Here is a 16,283-nt window from a genome sequence, read left to right as displayed (position 1 = left end):
TTCAGGGCTTTCTGCCAGAAATAGTTTATTTGAACCCAAATCATGGTATTTTATATAAGTAGAGTTGTTGCCTAAACCTCATGAGATTTCTTGCAGAAAGGAAAGGCGGGAGAGGATAACAAACAGGACTTTCACTCAAGATGGCCGCTGTTAGTGTCCCGTGTGAAACTGTAAGTAAATGTTGATATTCGCCGTAAGTTAGTCGCTAGTCGGTGAACTTAACGTCAACCATGTTCTTTTACCTACACTTACCTGCCTAAATCTTACTTCCTGGTAATTTGAAAGAACACTATATGCTCGGGTGAGAATGCTGGCTCAGTGTGAAATGACTAAATTCTATTTTCCTTTAAGATTTCAAGTGTGTCATCATTATGGGACTTCAGATTATCTAAAATCCTGGCGACGGCCATGTTTGTTGCCTGTAATGTTCAATAGGATCGGCTTCCCAGCATTCAGTTATGCAAGACAAGATGAACGCGCAGAAGGAAACCTTTTTCTTGATCTGTTCATTTCAGGCGCTTTGACAACATACGTCCGAGTCACTGCACTATGAAGCAGCCCCTCACAGCTCTAATTTACAGCTCTCACTGTATACTTTTATCTCAATTAATTACATCTGGAGGGACTTCAGTAAGCTTTGCATCAACATGAGCCACAGTTATGGAACTAATTTATGACGGTTTTCTCTTATCGGAAATCCACAGCCTGTTGAGTGACATAATCATTGAAAGGGAAGTAACAAAGATGTTTTTCTGACAAATGTCAGGAAAAAGGGGCCTTATCTTGGAGATTGATCTAGTTTTTCCATAAAATCCATTGTGGAGACCCTCATTGTTCAGACAGTCTCGGGGCGCAGATGTAACATTTTACAACCTCATCGGATTGGGTGAGAGTGAAAAGGGGACAGCGTGACAAGTCTGTGAAAGATTAAACGGTACATGGCATGTATTTTGGAGGTGAGAGGTGTTGATTGGAGTGTTGTTTGTCGGACGAAAACGATGATACAGCCGGAGGGGAAGGTGTCGACAGTATGTTAATGCTTTAATTGAAGAGCCTGTCCGGGCAACACCGGGAGCCTAAACATAAGCCTGCGGCATTGAAGGGGCCCTGCAGAGCTGTCACTGTAGTCCACAGTGTGACGGGGTGTGGTGGTGGACTCAAATGCAGGACCAGAGGTAGTGAGAAACAGGTTTTAATGAGTATTGAACAAAAATAGGAATCGTTACCAGAACACAACAGGGAGTCCAAGCACAAGACAAGAAATGAGGGGGAAAATCCGGCAGGGCGAGGCAGACTGGAAACCCGGGAACTGGACGAGCCAAACGGGCGGGTAGACATGGCAATGATCTGGCAGTGAGTGACTGAGAGTGCAGGGGTTTATATAGTGGCTGGATAGAGGCAGGTGAGGAGAGTTGTGCTGATGAGGGAGGCAGACAGGTGCGCTGAATGAGTTGATAGGTGAGTGAGGTGAGTGAGAAATAAAAAGACAGGAGAGAAGGGGCAGAGCTGTGACACACAGAGACACAAGGTGTTTATCCTCGAGACCTGCGTGGATGTTATTGTTGTTCTCTGAATAGGTTGTAACTTCCATCGTTTACGTTGTTGCAGTCTCCTTCCTCTCCTTTCTAATCGGGTCATTGAAGCCCAATGACCCGAGAAGAGAAAATGCGCCCTCTAGGTTATTTTAATAAGCATACTGCGCTATTCAAAGCATGCAGTGTCCTCCACTGTCCTGACTGCTGTTTCAAAGAAATTAAAGCTTCTCTCATGAATAATTATTGTACTCCCAATGAATGAAATGACTAGGTTTATTGTGAAGAGAGTACTTCAGATATGGTGGCATTGTAATCCCAGGATGATGTTGTAACACACACAAAGGTACAATTCTTACAATGAAACTAGAGGAGGGATATTATGTGCTTTTATGCAAGGTGAGGGCGTGCTAATCTTATATGTAAACTATAAGGGACATTAATCATTTTCATGCCTTTGGCGTATCATATCTAAATGTATCATATCTAAATGTCCTATCTAGAATAAAAACCTGATTCAGACCCCAGAATAATAATACTTTCATAAGGAGTAGCATGCTTTCTTCCATTTGTGACATCATATGAAGTGACAATGAAGTGTTATCACATACAATCTGATTATGATTTAATATCTCTGTTGGTGAAATACACCCAAAGGCAGAGTTCAAATAGACCCGCACACCAAACAGCTTGCTTCAGAAGGATGTTAATGCGGTGTCACGTTTTCAGCGCCAGGCTCTTCGTCTTCCTCCTCTCTTGAGATATCATTAGCACATGAGGACTCAAGAATATATTCCTCCTCTAGTTGTCCAGCTAATGATGAACCTGGTAGAAGCTTTAACATGCTGACGATCCTTGTGTTGTATGCAAAAGTGAAGAATCTGAATTTAAGAGTTGCTAGATTTACTAGGCCAAGGGGCATTTTACTTGCACAATCCTTATTGTTAAGTCCTGTATTAATGTCAACGGCAGAGCAATTTACATTTTTGTCAGAAATAACAGACGGTTGAGGAGGGTTTGAGATTTGATGACCATGATTTTCAAGAAGAACACAGTTGTATCAGCCCTGCCCCTGAGAATTCTAGAAGTCCTGTTCAAGCCAACTTTGCAGCATCACACACAACATATTTCACATCTCTCTGAATGCAACCGTGCAATTTGCCTATCAGGGCAAGGTGGCGGATGCTCACCTTATCTAACCACCTTTACAGCAAGGAAAAGGTCAAGCTCGCCTCCTATTTGTTGATTTTTTTCCTCTACAAGCCCAAATCTGGGCAGAGTAGCTTATATACCATTTCACCTTTGCCCTCTCCTTAATGGCATAGATATCGGATATTACGACAAAGAGACCCCGTAGAGTGAGTGTTATAAGGAGGCCTGTCCACATGGGAAGGTGCCCCGTGCTGATAATAGCACAGCATGCAGTGTTTTGAAGTCACTGCTTCCAGCTCTGGTGTAATTCATTTACGACTTTTTTATTTGCAGTAGTTACGAATAAACCTTGGGTCAAGTGCGTAATACCTATTTTTATTTTAGATTATGTGTTTGTCTACATCACTTCCCTTTTTGCTTCAATCAGAAAACTCCTTTAGATTAAGTATGCATTCAGTATGTACTGAGCTGAAAATATTAACAAATATACAAACAAAAACAACTATTTAAATTCACCATAACCAGTAAATACCAAGTCAGTGGACACAAGCTGTGGGAAACAGACTACAAAAGGAAAGTATTTATTTATATGTACTCACAGACACAAGTAAGCACAAGTGCATTTTCATGACATGTTTCTTCAGGTCATTCAGTTAATTCTATAATACAGCATTTTTAGTATTTCAATTTGTTTGCTCTCCATTCTGCTACATGACTCAAGATAAATATACCACTCAAGCATCCGTTCTCTGAGCTCCATAATTACGCTCTTTGTGTAGAAATAAAATAAACAAATAATGCTGCAAGATGTTCTTCTTTCTGAAGCTCAAATTAGCATAATCTGTCGGAAAAGACGCAAAACTGTTTTGTATAACGGTCCCTTGTTGTGTGCGCATCACACACCGTAATTAAAAGCTGACATTTTCTGAGGCTGCCCATTGACCACGCATGCTGGGGTGAAAGGACCCAGCGGAGGAGCACTGAGGAGGATGCTTTCATCACAAAGTTCATCAAAGACAGAACACATAGCTGATGGGAGGCCAAGGGAAGGGCACACTCACAAATAATTATATTTTAGCATCTCTCATGCAGGTCTCGCTCCGCTTTCTGGAAATCAAATCCACATTATGTTTGTTCCCCCTGTGGCGACCTTCTATCTTGAACTTAAAAAAACGATAGAGTTTGTATCAATTTCATCCACCCCATTTCAACGAGAGGATTGATGCCACCCTCATGTCCGTGCATTGAACATGTAGCTGGAGCCAGCAGCCGCTTAGCTTAGCTTAGCTTAGCGCCAAGACAGAAAACGGGCAAACAGATGGCACGTCCAAGAAATAGTCCGGCACACAACCACTTGTAAAATCGCACCGTCGTATTAGATCTTCGGTCTTTGTACAGAATAAACAAAAGTATGTAAACCCATTTGCGTCATTTTCAGACGCTGCCACGTGATGCTACACCACTGCAGGACAAAGCGTCGATATTTGGCGCCCAGGAATGAGCGCCGGCTTCAGTCACATGACGTTACGTCCATAGCTTACATGACAATGCAACTTATACTTATTTTAGGCCAAATCGTGATGTTTTTTTTAAACAAGTGGGTTTGCTGCCAAAACATTGTTAACCACACGCAAACCCTTCTGCATCAAGACACAACGGACTTCTGCTCAAACATGCAAAATATGACGAGTCGGGATGAGATCACGTTGTAATGATCTAATTAGTGAGCGTCAAGGGTGCTAGCAGGTGGATTTTTGTTACGTTTGGATTGAGCAAGCCTGCTGTTTCAAGTCTTTCGCCTGAGCTAAGCTAACCGGCTGTTTGCTCTATAGATACAGACATGAGAGTGGTATTGATCCTCTCATCTAGCGCTTGGCAAGGGAATTCTCCAAAAGGCCAATCCTTCAATGACAGCCTAAGAAAAGCGGCCAAATAAAAATGTAGACTTCATCACATGTATTAGTCCAAAGGTGTCATCTGACTCACAGACTGTATGCCTGGAGCTCCCATTCGACCCACACAGGTTCCATCAGTCCCATTCTCCAAAACGGTGCAATCAGAACCTTTTACCATTTCGCCTTTGAGCTTCCCTCCTTCAGCAGGTGAACTGGCCCGATGCGAAAAACAAAACATCTGTCTCTGGAGGCGGAGGAGCTCCTGCCAGGAGGTGCGCTGGAAGATGAAGTATATGAAAGGGTTGTATACGGTGGAGCTCTTGGCGAAGAGGCACGGTAACAGGGTGACGAACGGAGCGATGTGGTTCTGCTCCTGGGAGTGAAACATGCTCCAGAAGCTGACGGCCACGTAGGGGGTCCAAGCTAAAAGGAAACCTAAACTGATCATCACAGCCATCTGGAGCAGGGAGAGCAAATGAAAAGGGCACGAGAGGTTCAGTAAAGCAGACCAGAGGAAACAGGAAACAGCAAGACATCTATCTATCTAATTAGATATCTTTGTGTTACCATAGCTATGAGGCCAAGATAAAACAGCAGGCCATCGTTCTCAGGTAAGTGAAATCGATGAAGTCAGGCGAGATGAGCTACAGCTTATCTGTTTGGCCGTGAGGGATTTGACTTTCTGTCATTATATGTAAGGAATTAAGGGGATATGATTCATGATGAACAGGAAGGGGCCAGCAGTCGTCTCCAAAGAGCAATTTCCACCTCACGATTTTCCATTGCAGTTTATATAAGAATAATAAATTCCTCCTCTGAATATTCTGCCTCATTAATACTCTCATCTTCTCATCAAATAAGTAATTCACATGTGAATATGGATGCCAAGCACGACAAATAATCAGGACAGCATAACTCCCTCTGCACGTATACGATTCAGTGTTTCCATATGATACAAAACGGTACTGTGTGAAACATACCAGAAGAGTTTCATTTGAACTATAAGACACTACATGTCATTTAAAATGAAAAAAGATAAATGCTTAAAAGATGTATTGTTATCCACTGAAAAAATGACAACTTTAAACAACTTTGAGGCGGTATACTGAGCAGGGTGATGCAACGGTAAATTCATGGAACACGTCATAGATGGAAAGTGGTTTGGAGAGAAAGAGCGACAGAGCCTCGCGAGTAGATAAAATGCATTCATTTAATTTATTCAAGTGGCCTTCGTTTCTATAAGTGAAGATGCAGACTTTCAGAGAATCAAGACAGATGTATCGACGTCTCATAATGGAAACGGTTGAATCCAGCTCTCGCGGATATATTTTTAATCAACTGGAACCTATTTGGTGAAAGAAAAATGCATTTCTGTGGGAGAACAAAGTGAACGTTACAGGTACCGACATGCATTCAAACACACGCACACACACACACTCACACACACACACACACACACACACACACACACTCACGCAGTAAATAGTCACATCCGCAGGGCATACACTCCAACACAAACAAATCTGTTGTGTTCACAGGAACCCAGATGTGTAGAAAGCGATGACCAGTGGCCGACCCTGTGCGCTCTGTCAAGCACAATTGGCAGATCAGCGAGACACTTTCCCCTCGGATCTTTGTCAAGGCCTCCTCATTTTGCTGCAGTCACGTTAACATGCAGCCTGACCCAAGTTTAACAACAGATAGATAGGCTACTGACCTTTGACTTCATTTTCTAATCTGCTGCAAAGACACTCGTGAGCAAAATCAATTCAATGCACGCGTTTTGACACATTAATGAATATGCACACATCAAATGCAAATGCACAAGGGGGCCCTACCGTCTGTATGCTTAGATAAGGCACATCATTAGAGCTTACAGATATAATGAGGCACTCAGCATTCCTCAGAACACTTTGTGCTGAAGTGGAGTCCCATTTCAAGGAAGTGATAAAATAGGTATTTCTGCAATTCTTACAAGAGGCATTACTCTTTATCTAATGTCCCTCAAAAATAACGGGAGGTTTTTAGCAGCACTGTGTGTGTATTTATTAGAGGTGAAATCCCTGACCCTAAAACTACTTTCTACCACTTGGCAAAGGTGCCCTGTGTGCTCATATGGCGGTTACAGCTGATAACGCCGTCCTGACCGATAGTGTCATCGCACAGGTGTAGCGCCCACCCTCTGCACACTGTTAGCACCGTTAGCTGCTAGCCGCCAGCTCAGTCGTCGCTACGTAAAAAGCCGCGTGGAGGCAATCCCTCAATCATAGATGTGCTCAGAATGTTGCACCTTTAAGGGTGTGGAAGGCATGAGTGAATTAAAGGATACATCTGGTGATATTCTATATTTCCCTTATTGCCAAAAAAATCCCATTAAAAGACCAAAACAAACACTCTATCTTTCTATCAAATATTACATATGTAGCCAAATCTGGATGTAACTTATATATATTTATATTTACATAAATGTGCTGATTCACTTATTTTATTGTTAATGGACGCAGGGGAAATGGTCCAAAGTAAAAAAGAAAACCTAAAATGTACAATTAGCCCTTGTTTGTTTAATGACATGAACAGACAAGTAACAATGACAATTTGCGGTTTGGGAGGAGTTTCTTAAAAGCCGGTGACTTCCTGGAGTCTTCACTTGCTAGCCGTTTGCCCCTACGCTATATATTATGTAGCTTATATATATTTAGCATGGAGGCACGAGAGTGGTGTCAATCTTCTCATCTAAATCTTGGCAAGAATGTGAATAATTCTCAGTGGGATTGAATGAGCTTGGGGCAGAGTGCTAAAGACATGGTAGGGAAGTCAGAAAGTATCGAGGGATGGACTAACACAACGCAGTGGAGGGGTTGTTCAACCTGCCAGTGGTTCAGTGGTGTGTGGTTGAGCTGAGCTGATGCAGCCTGAAATTATAAAATAAAGCTGGCTGCATCCTTTGAGCAGCCGTTCCCAGGGGCCTTCACATGCCAAGCTATACTTTATTTTCGTCTTAGTTGTGTGTTGGCGATTATTAACTGTGCATTAACTCAATCGACTCAATGTTGACACAATAATCGCTTTTATGTCCACGTTATTCAAGTAGATCCGCACGCCTGTCAAATACTGCTTTGCCCAGATAAAGCCTGAACATCGCTCTAGTCATAGTGTGATGTGATGTCTATAAATATTCAGCTTTATATAAATATTCAAAATAACATTATACAGACAGATCTACAGAAATGTCTTATAGGTATATATATATGTATGTGTATATATATACAGTATTATATAGATTATATGTCTTTTACTGCTTGCTTCTGTAAAGCAGGTTGTGCTGATTTAAAAAACGCTACATTATTTGTTGCTAAGAGTGAATATGAATATGAATATGAATACACACATCCATTGTCTTTAATTACAGTTCAGTACAAAGGCCTTTTAGTCATTATCCGCATTTCACAAATGATGTTTCAATCAGGGAAAGCAAACTGAAGGTCAATATGTTATTGATTGTCTCATACTTACAAGAGTGATTTTCTTCTCCACATTGCCGCATTGAAAGTCGTTGCTCTGGATGGATTGGTAGGCCCTGTGCAGCTTCCACGCAATGCCAAAATAGGTGAAGAGGATGACAAGACAGGGCAGGAATGTGCAGAGCACAGACAGAGTCATGATGAAAGCGGAGTGGTTCAGGGACTTCCCATAGCTGTTCCAGTCTATCGAGCAGGCAAGTCCAAACGGCTCTGGCCCGTAGTTGCCCCAGCCCAGCAGAGGAAACAAGGCCCACAGGCTGGCATACAGCCAGATCGCACTGATCACAATACTGATGGTTTTCCTCTGAAACTTGATACCTGTGCACAAACGAATTAAAACCAACTGCCTTACAAGAATGAAACCCTCAGTGATGTATGTTTATATTTTTATTCTATTGTTTTTTTTCTGCTATTCTTCTCTTGTAATCTCTATTGAAACTCTGGCACAAGAATTTCCTTCAGGATTAAAAAATCTCTATCTTATTTTATCTTACTTTTTATTGCTCAGCGAGTTTTACAAAGATTTGACACACGGGGTTAGTCAACCGATAGCAGATCAATAAATCATGGCTGAAGATCAATCAGGTACTGACTGCTAAATTACTTTGGCTGGTTATGTGATTGATCTCATCAATAATCCTTGTCAGTACAGTACGCTGGAATGGTTTATAATTAATGACAATATGAAAGCCTTCAAGGCGACTAAGATAAAACGGTTGTGGCCTTTGATAAGATTGTGTGCTCAATCTTAGCTGCATTGGTTTTGTGATGCCGGCTGGTATTCATTTAAAAACTCTGATCTCCTCTAAATCCCATGTGAGATTGCACTATACCTGTGGTTGGTGGACTTCCTGTTACCAGGTACCTGACCATCCCCATCACAGCCAGAGTCATGATGCTGGTTATGCTGAAGACCATGCCCATCAGGCCGTAGTAGAGGCAAGAGCTGTCGCCTCCAATCCACGCGTGGTTGAAAGCTGAAGCAATGGACAGAGGATACATGCTGAGGGCCATGCCGATGTCCGTTACGGCCAAGTTCACCGTCAGCAGCTCGGGAGCTTTGAGCAGGGCGGCGCGACGAGCTGCGCTGACCAGGACTGCCATATTCCCGATGATAGACAGGACAGCTGCAGGAAAGAATAGGATGGAGAAACAAGTGGCATCATCAACATTTTAGATCTCATGCTCTCTTCAAAAAAGAGAATCTAAGATATAAAATAGTGCAAATTTAGGTTAAGACTATAGGGATCAAATATAACATATCAAATATCAAATAAAATATGATCACACATGTTTTGTCCAGTGACAGTGTGTGCTGGGGACAACAGTGATTCAAAGTGATTCTTAAAAAAATAAGCAGACTTGATGTAAAATTCTGACGCTGCCCTCCTCTCTTTTCACAAACAACAGATCAGGAAAAAACAGATCTTCATGCTGTAACTCTTTAAATCTGAGCTTTAAAGTGTTGTGTGTTCTAGGATGTGATTCTTTGAAGCATTGTTGCACTGAGCCCCCCCCCCCCCCTTCCAATACACTTCCAGTACACTGAACAATCGTTGCTATTCCCCTTGACCTCCTCAGTCGCTGTAGTGCTTGGAGGCCGACTGTTTGTGAATAAACCTGCCGCCAGTGATCATAAATTATTTTCAGTTTTGCCCTGGTGGGTCCACGCCTCAGCCTTCCCATTGTACACCTACCACACTGTATGTATCAACCAACAATAGTTTTCTTTTCATGTATGAAAACAGGCTGTTGTATATAGCGTCCTCGAATCTCGCCAAGCACTTATCGGGATCCCTGCACTTGAATATTGTATTCATTCTCATTCTATAACAACACAAATGAAGGAATAGTAACACATGTTGCGAATAATAAAGCAGCTCTAAAACTCACGAATAAACACACTACATCTTGTCTCTTTAAAGCGTTTAAATGCTGTGGCTTCACATTTACCATACATATATGAGACTGGTATCATTTATTTCTCTACAAAAAAGACAATAAGTGCATAACCCAAAATATACATCTCATAGAGAAAACAGAACACAATAAATATGTGTAAAATAAAACTGCCTTAATTCAGCTAAACAGGTAGAAATGTTCACACGTCTACCACATGTTGTGCATGTTTCATTCATATGTGACCATAAGTGCAGCATAGATTTGTTGATAGAAAGAAAGGTGAAGACGGTAGATTGCTGGGTTCCGCAAATTTACCGTGAACCGTATCTACAATTTTTAAAGCAGGTAACCAATAATTGTAAAAAACAATTATTCAATATGACATTTTTCTTTTTTTACATTGCATGCAATTCTAAAAATAGAATTGACTATTAATTACAAAAGGACTGCTGATATGACCATGCCTTCTCCATTAGTGAGATTGCTTGATGTGTTTGGAGTTCAACCTCCGATACATAATTTCTCTCTCTTAAGTGAGCTTATGGGGATTTGATTGACAAAATGCAATATTGTTCTGACATGTGTTCGTTATTTAAACAGTCCTTTTAATCTGTGAAAAAAGCATGTCAGGTTTTTGTCCCCAAAGTAGTCCGAATGGATTTTTCTCTCCCAGAGCAACCTTGACACGAGTGCTCTGCATTCGTACCTTATTCATAAACTTTATGATCATTTTGACTAAAACAAGACGTCGATGCTTTCTATTAGCAGATTTGTGACAATTGTGTACATGAATAAGTGCTTTGAGCTGCAGACCTATATAGTAACTGCCCGAAGTGAAGAGTATTGGAAATGTTGCTTGTGCCTGCTGAATACAAAATTCAAGAATGCAGCTCCATGTTTTTATCTCAAGAGTTGATAATCTTTCTCATGTTTGGATATTTAAGCCGTTCACAGATTGTACATTGGAATGCTGTTTTTCTCAAGGAGAATACCAAACAACTGAATGTCTTATCTGTGAGCCACAGCAACAACCCGACTGAGATCTGATCACTGAAGCATTTATCTACAAGGATACGTCCAAAGAAGTAATGACATTTTCAGTGAATGGACGAGGCGCATGCAGCTTAATATGAACCTATTGTTCATGCTTTACCATCTCTCGAGATATTTTTCTCTCTGGCATTTACCTTAAAAAGTCTGGAAGATTGAGTCAACACAATGCTGTGTGAAAGGACACTTGCTGATGTGTATGCATCATCATTACTCGTTCATGCTTTTATCTCTCATCCGTCCAATCACTGTGCGAGTGTCCTGGTTCAAATTCACTTTCTGTGGTGCTCATCTCGCAGGAGGTAACCGCCATCTGTGACACGGTGCTGCTAACTGGGGCCGGCTCAGACGGTCTCGTGCAGGGAACTCCAAAACATCTATTAAATAAATAGCTTTATTCTCACATTAACAAGTGGTGAGGTCTCCTCTAGGTGGTTAGTTTGTCCCTCGATGCCTGCGGGGTTTTGTAAAAATATAATGAATGTGGCCCAACATCCTAAATCTCTGTGGTTAACGAGGTCAACCCTTCGGTAAGGCTGACAAACTAAAGCACTGTGCTTATGCAACATGAAACTAAACAGAAAAATCCCAATCGAATCAGTCACTCTTCTTCACTGGGAACATTTCCATATTTACATGTTGTTCATTTTGAGATGTTTAATTTGACAAACAACTAAGATGAAGGAAACATGTAATATATGATGATGAATTCAGTGGAAACCAAATGCACCATGATGGAAAACCTCCAGTGGATTGTTGAGTGTGTGTTGCAGATTGCTTCCATGCCTCTTCACTTGAAGGCTTAGCGGACTAACTCTCCAGCGTGTGACTGATTTAGTCTCCGTATGCAAACAATCGATCCCTTACTTGGCTTCAACCCTTCTGCCGGGTGATGTGGCAAGTCGTGCCGACAGGGACTAGCGAGAGGCTCTTGTGGTTGTGTTTCAGGACCAATTCATCAGGAATGAACAGCAATCACAAACAGCAGCTGTTGTTGCATATGTGCCTCTGGCTTGGGATCAACTCATTTACTGTACTGTAGCAACACGGTCGCACGGCAGTTTGTGAAACAGTCACAAAAATGCAATCTACTGGTTTCGTGTACAGGGATGCAAAATGTTTGTTTTTTCTTTATTTTTTTCTTGTCCCTTGGCCCTTTTTTGGGACAAGATTACGTTAAAAAAGAAAATTAGGTTATGGTAACAAAACCACTCAGTTAAGGTTGAGGGAAAACATCATTGTTGGCCTTAAAATAACTACGTACAGTGTTAGGTTTAGGCAACAAAACCACGAAATTAGGTTCAAGAAAACTGTCAAGAACAGTTTAGAAAACCACCATAAAAACACTAAGTGGTGTCGAACATCGGCCGTCTGGTTGAAAGCCCTGTTCTACTTGTTTCACACCAGAAGGATTATAAGGTAGTGAACAGAATGATGGAATAATAAAAAAGCTTGAATTTAGAACTGGTCCCTTTCTGGTGGCTCTGAAATGGGGATTTTCGCTGGTAGTCTGTGTTGAACAAATGCTGACTGTGAAATTAAATATGCACACCGTTGCCTCAGTATCAGCAAAAATGTTCGACAGCCTGCCATCAACAATATCGTCCCGTGTTTATTCACAAGTGGCCGAAACCAATTTGAAGGATCAGACATGATTTTGCAGGATTTAAAGACTAAAACTGCAAGGCACTTCAAAGCAAATCCCTTTTATTGGATTTTGACTCAGTGTGCTTCCTGAGTCAACCCTTAAAGTTGCATTAATTGATTTTTTTTGGGAGGCACAATGGGGGGTAAAAAAGATCACAAAAGGCGGTCAGATGGCTTAAGTGTTTGGTGAAAAAGGGCATCCAGCAGATTAGGGAGCTACATTAGCACTCATGTGGAGTCTTCTCTCTGACCACTCAATGAATGTAACTCTAAATGACTCTCTAAGAAAAGCCACATTTTTTTTATGTTTTATTACAACATGTCTCCAGTAGGGGGAGCACACAGCCTTTGAGCTATATTTGGGAACGCAGCTTCCTTCAATTAGTGCAAACATCTGTTTGAAATACTTGTTCAGGTAGTCCCTGTCATTAAGGTCTTGTTTATTAGTGAGTTGGGTCAATGCTTACACTTACTAAGGGCACCATTTAACTTCCAGCATGTTTCTGTATCGTGAAGTAGTTTAATAAGGTAGTGTAATTGGCTAGCTTTTCCCGAATGATAGCCGCACTTCCTATTAACCTAAACGTTAGCTTCTTACCTTTCTAATTGAATATTGTTTTAATTATTACCAGAGTCGGCTAAAGGACGCTAACGCTGGTTAATTGTTGCTGAGGTGTAGCGTTGGGTTTTTGTATGTTGACTGAGAGTAACGCTACCACGGTGCAATGAGATAATACTGCATATTTAGACAGAAGACAGTTCATATTTCGTGAGCATTGCAGTCATTTTTATTCAGTTTTTGTCATTTGACAGTATAGTTGGTTTAGAAAAATACCTGTATATTTATTGTGATATTTAGAACTGCCTGTGTATCGGTGTTTGAGTTTGAACCAAAAAATAAACGGCATAGCTTCAATCTTCAAGCCACAGCTCTTAATCCTACATGAGAGGACTTAGTATGACTAGGCTGCATGAAATTAAATGTTGACCACCTGCAGTGATTGTAACGTTTGTATTCTGCAGTGTGGTGTGCACTGCTGGTGGCAAGTGAAGCTAACAGTCACAGCAGCTCAATTGAAGATAATAATAATAATAATAATAATACATTTTATTTATATAGCGCTTTAAAAGGCACTCAAAGACACTTTACATGTTAAAAACAGAAACAATAGAAGCATTTATAATAAGAACAAAATATACGACATAACAGTAAGAAAAAAATAAAATAAAATAAAATAAACATGAAAAGAAAGAAAGAAAACATACATGATCTTTTATCATTTGATGGAATTTCTTTCACATGATTTTCCCCCTTTGACAGACATTTGCATGTTGTAACTGGGTTTAGCAGGAGGTAGTAATAAGTAGTACAGATCCCAGGTAAGGGACATATTTTAGTTGCCAGCACTCTGTTGGTTGAGTCCTGGTCCAATTCAAGCCCTGATATTATTCATCTACGGTTGTTTTCATATTCCAGTCATTTGCTGCAAGACGTTCCATAGAGCTGTGATTTTGGCACAGTGAGCTTTACACAGTATGACATGAGTTTCAATGTTAACATGGTGAATATTGGTTTCTGCAGGTTTTAGATTATTTGGTGAAGTTATCTCAACTTCAAGGACAGTTTTAGATAAATGCAGCTGCTGAACGTGAATATCTTCAGTGATAGATGATCCTTATCTTACTCCAGATCTCCCCAAAAATCGCCTGTGGACTGATGCTCCAGCTGGGAGCTGGATGACCTATTTTGGTCTTGACAACAACACCAATTGACATGGTAACACGGCTTACCAGTTGCAGGCGTGTGAAGTCATCGTTCATTGAATGCAAAGCTATCAGGAGAGGAAGTGAAGTGACCGAACTTCCCTTGCAGGTATACATTTGCACACACGCACACACAGACACACACTTCTGTGTTCGGGCACAGAGAGCTAGCGGATAGTGTCTAACCTGTCAGTATCAGTCAATTTGTAGAAGAACAGTAACACATTTTTCACTGAGTACAATTACATGCACATTAGAACCCTGGCGTTGATTATATTCGGGATATGGCATTTACATGGAGCATGAGAAACCTGGTCATAACAGTATTCTGGATTTCGATTATTTGTGTTGTTTCTGTGTGGGTTGATTCCTCAGCAATCAGTGATCAGAAACGTGGATAAGGTGTCCACACGCCACGGTGTCCTGGTTTCTATCGGAGGACTTCAGCTAGCATATTCAGGTTTCTCAAAACCAGGATCAGGGCTCATCCAGGTTTCTGAAGTCAGGTGTTTACAGGCACAAAACATAACCGGGATGCTTCAAAGGATATTTGTGCACATGTACCCACATCAGTTTACTCTATGTTCATTCTGCTGAAGTAAATCAAACTAATGATATTGCGTACACAAAATGGGGAGCTCATAAGACTGAGGGGAAGGGACTTTGACAATGACATCATGCATCTCGATGTGTCTCTTGACCTGCAGCGAAGAGGGCAAGCAAACCTAGAATTTAAACAGCTAATTTCTCATTAGTCATTTCTGTGTTTAAGCTTCCTGCCCGCAGCCACATGAAAGAGTATCACTTTTTCAGAATCCTAAAATAGATCTACGCAAGCTGAAAGTATTAATCTTACAGACAAGTTGACATATTGAAATAGAATAAGTAAGCAACGTACTTACCAATTGTCACCAGATACATCCCTGCCCAAAAATCAACCGCAGGTGACAGTTTGGACTTGTATTTATCATCCATGTCTGTCCAGTCAGTGGTCAAAGCAGACGCACAAAGTACTCCCAGCAGGAAAAACACCGACAACAGGTGCTCGAGTCTAGCCCCAATTGTATTTGAACTGGATTTTTGAAAGACTGAGCATATCGTTCCCTGTCTCTCCTGTCAGCACTTATATTTTGTCAGTGTGATGCAGCATCTGACACCTAAACAAATATTAACCACGGTGAATTTAGCGTACGGTGTAGATTGACAGACCCCCCTCCACGCAGCTACATACACAAGGCACAATGACACGCACGCACACAGTGCTGATGCAGGTTTTGATTATTAACATTTGCGTCAAGCCAGATTATGCTCAACCCTCAAAAAACCACTCCACTTAGACGAACACACATTTACACACACACACACACACACACACACACACACACACACACACACACACACACAGACACACGGACACCTAGGCTGCATCTATAAAAGCCAAAGCTAATTACGCAATATGATGTTATCTCTGGCTGGGTGTGGAAAAAGTGATTCATCAAAAGACACTGCACATCCTTTTATCCCTTACATTGATTAATGAATCGAAAATTACATCAGGCTATAGTCATGACATATTTTGAAACCTTAATTATAAAAAAAAATGAAGGACAGAAGCTTTATTGTCTATTATGCCTTTGATTGAATTGAAGATAAGATCAAATGGGATTAATATCTTACTCAGGGGGATTTATGGCGCAAACCAGGCCATTGTCTGTCCACGAATATAGTGTGTGTATTGGCATGTGTGTGTGGGGGAATGGATTACAATGAGATTCATATAGATGTTTCTTATCCTCCAAGCACTCGGCTGTAAATGCATC

General features: G+C 41.1%; 1 protein-coding gene across 1 annotated transcript; it reads right to left on the bottom strand.

Moving 5' to 3' along the window:
- Positions 1–4,643: 4,643 nt before the first annotated feature.
- Positions 4,644–15,438, bottom strand: opn8a (opsin 8, group member a). Its single transcript, XM_076083991.1, has 4 exons — positions 15,366–15,438; positions 8,934–9,227; positions 8,093–8,418; positions 4,644–5,036 (listed from the first exon to the last, which is right to left on the bottom strand). The coding sequence occupies exons 1-4, from the start codon at positions 15,436–15,438 to the stop codon at positions 4,644–4,646; spliced, it is 1,086 nt and encodes a 361-aa protein (XP_075940106.1).
- Between the last annotated feature and the right edge of the window lie 845 nt (positions 15,439–16,283).

The sequence above is a fragment of the Anarhichas minor genome, unplaced genomic scaffold, assembly GCF_050575085.1.
Source record: "Anarhichas minor isolate MPS153535 unplaced genomic scaffold, ASM5057508v1 ptg000136l, whole genome shotgun sequence".
In the NCBI taxonomy this organism is placed as follows: Eukaryota; Metazoa; Chordata; class Actinopteri; order Perciformes; family Anarhichadidae; genus Anarhichas; species Anarhichas minor.
This window is presented reverse-complemented; position numbering and strand designations above follow the sequence as displayed.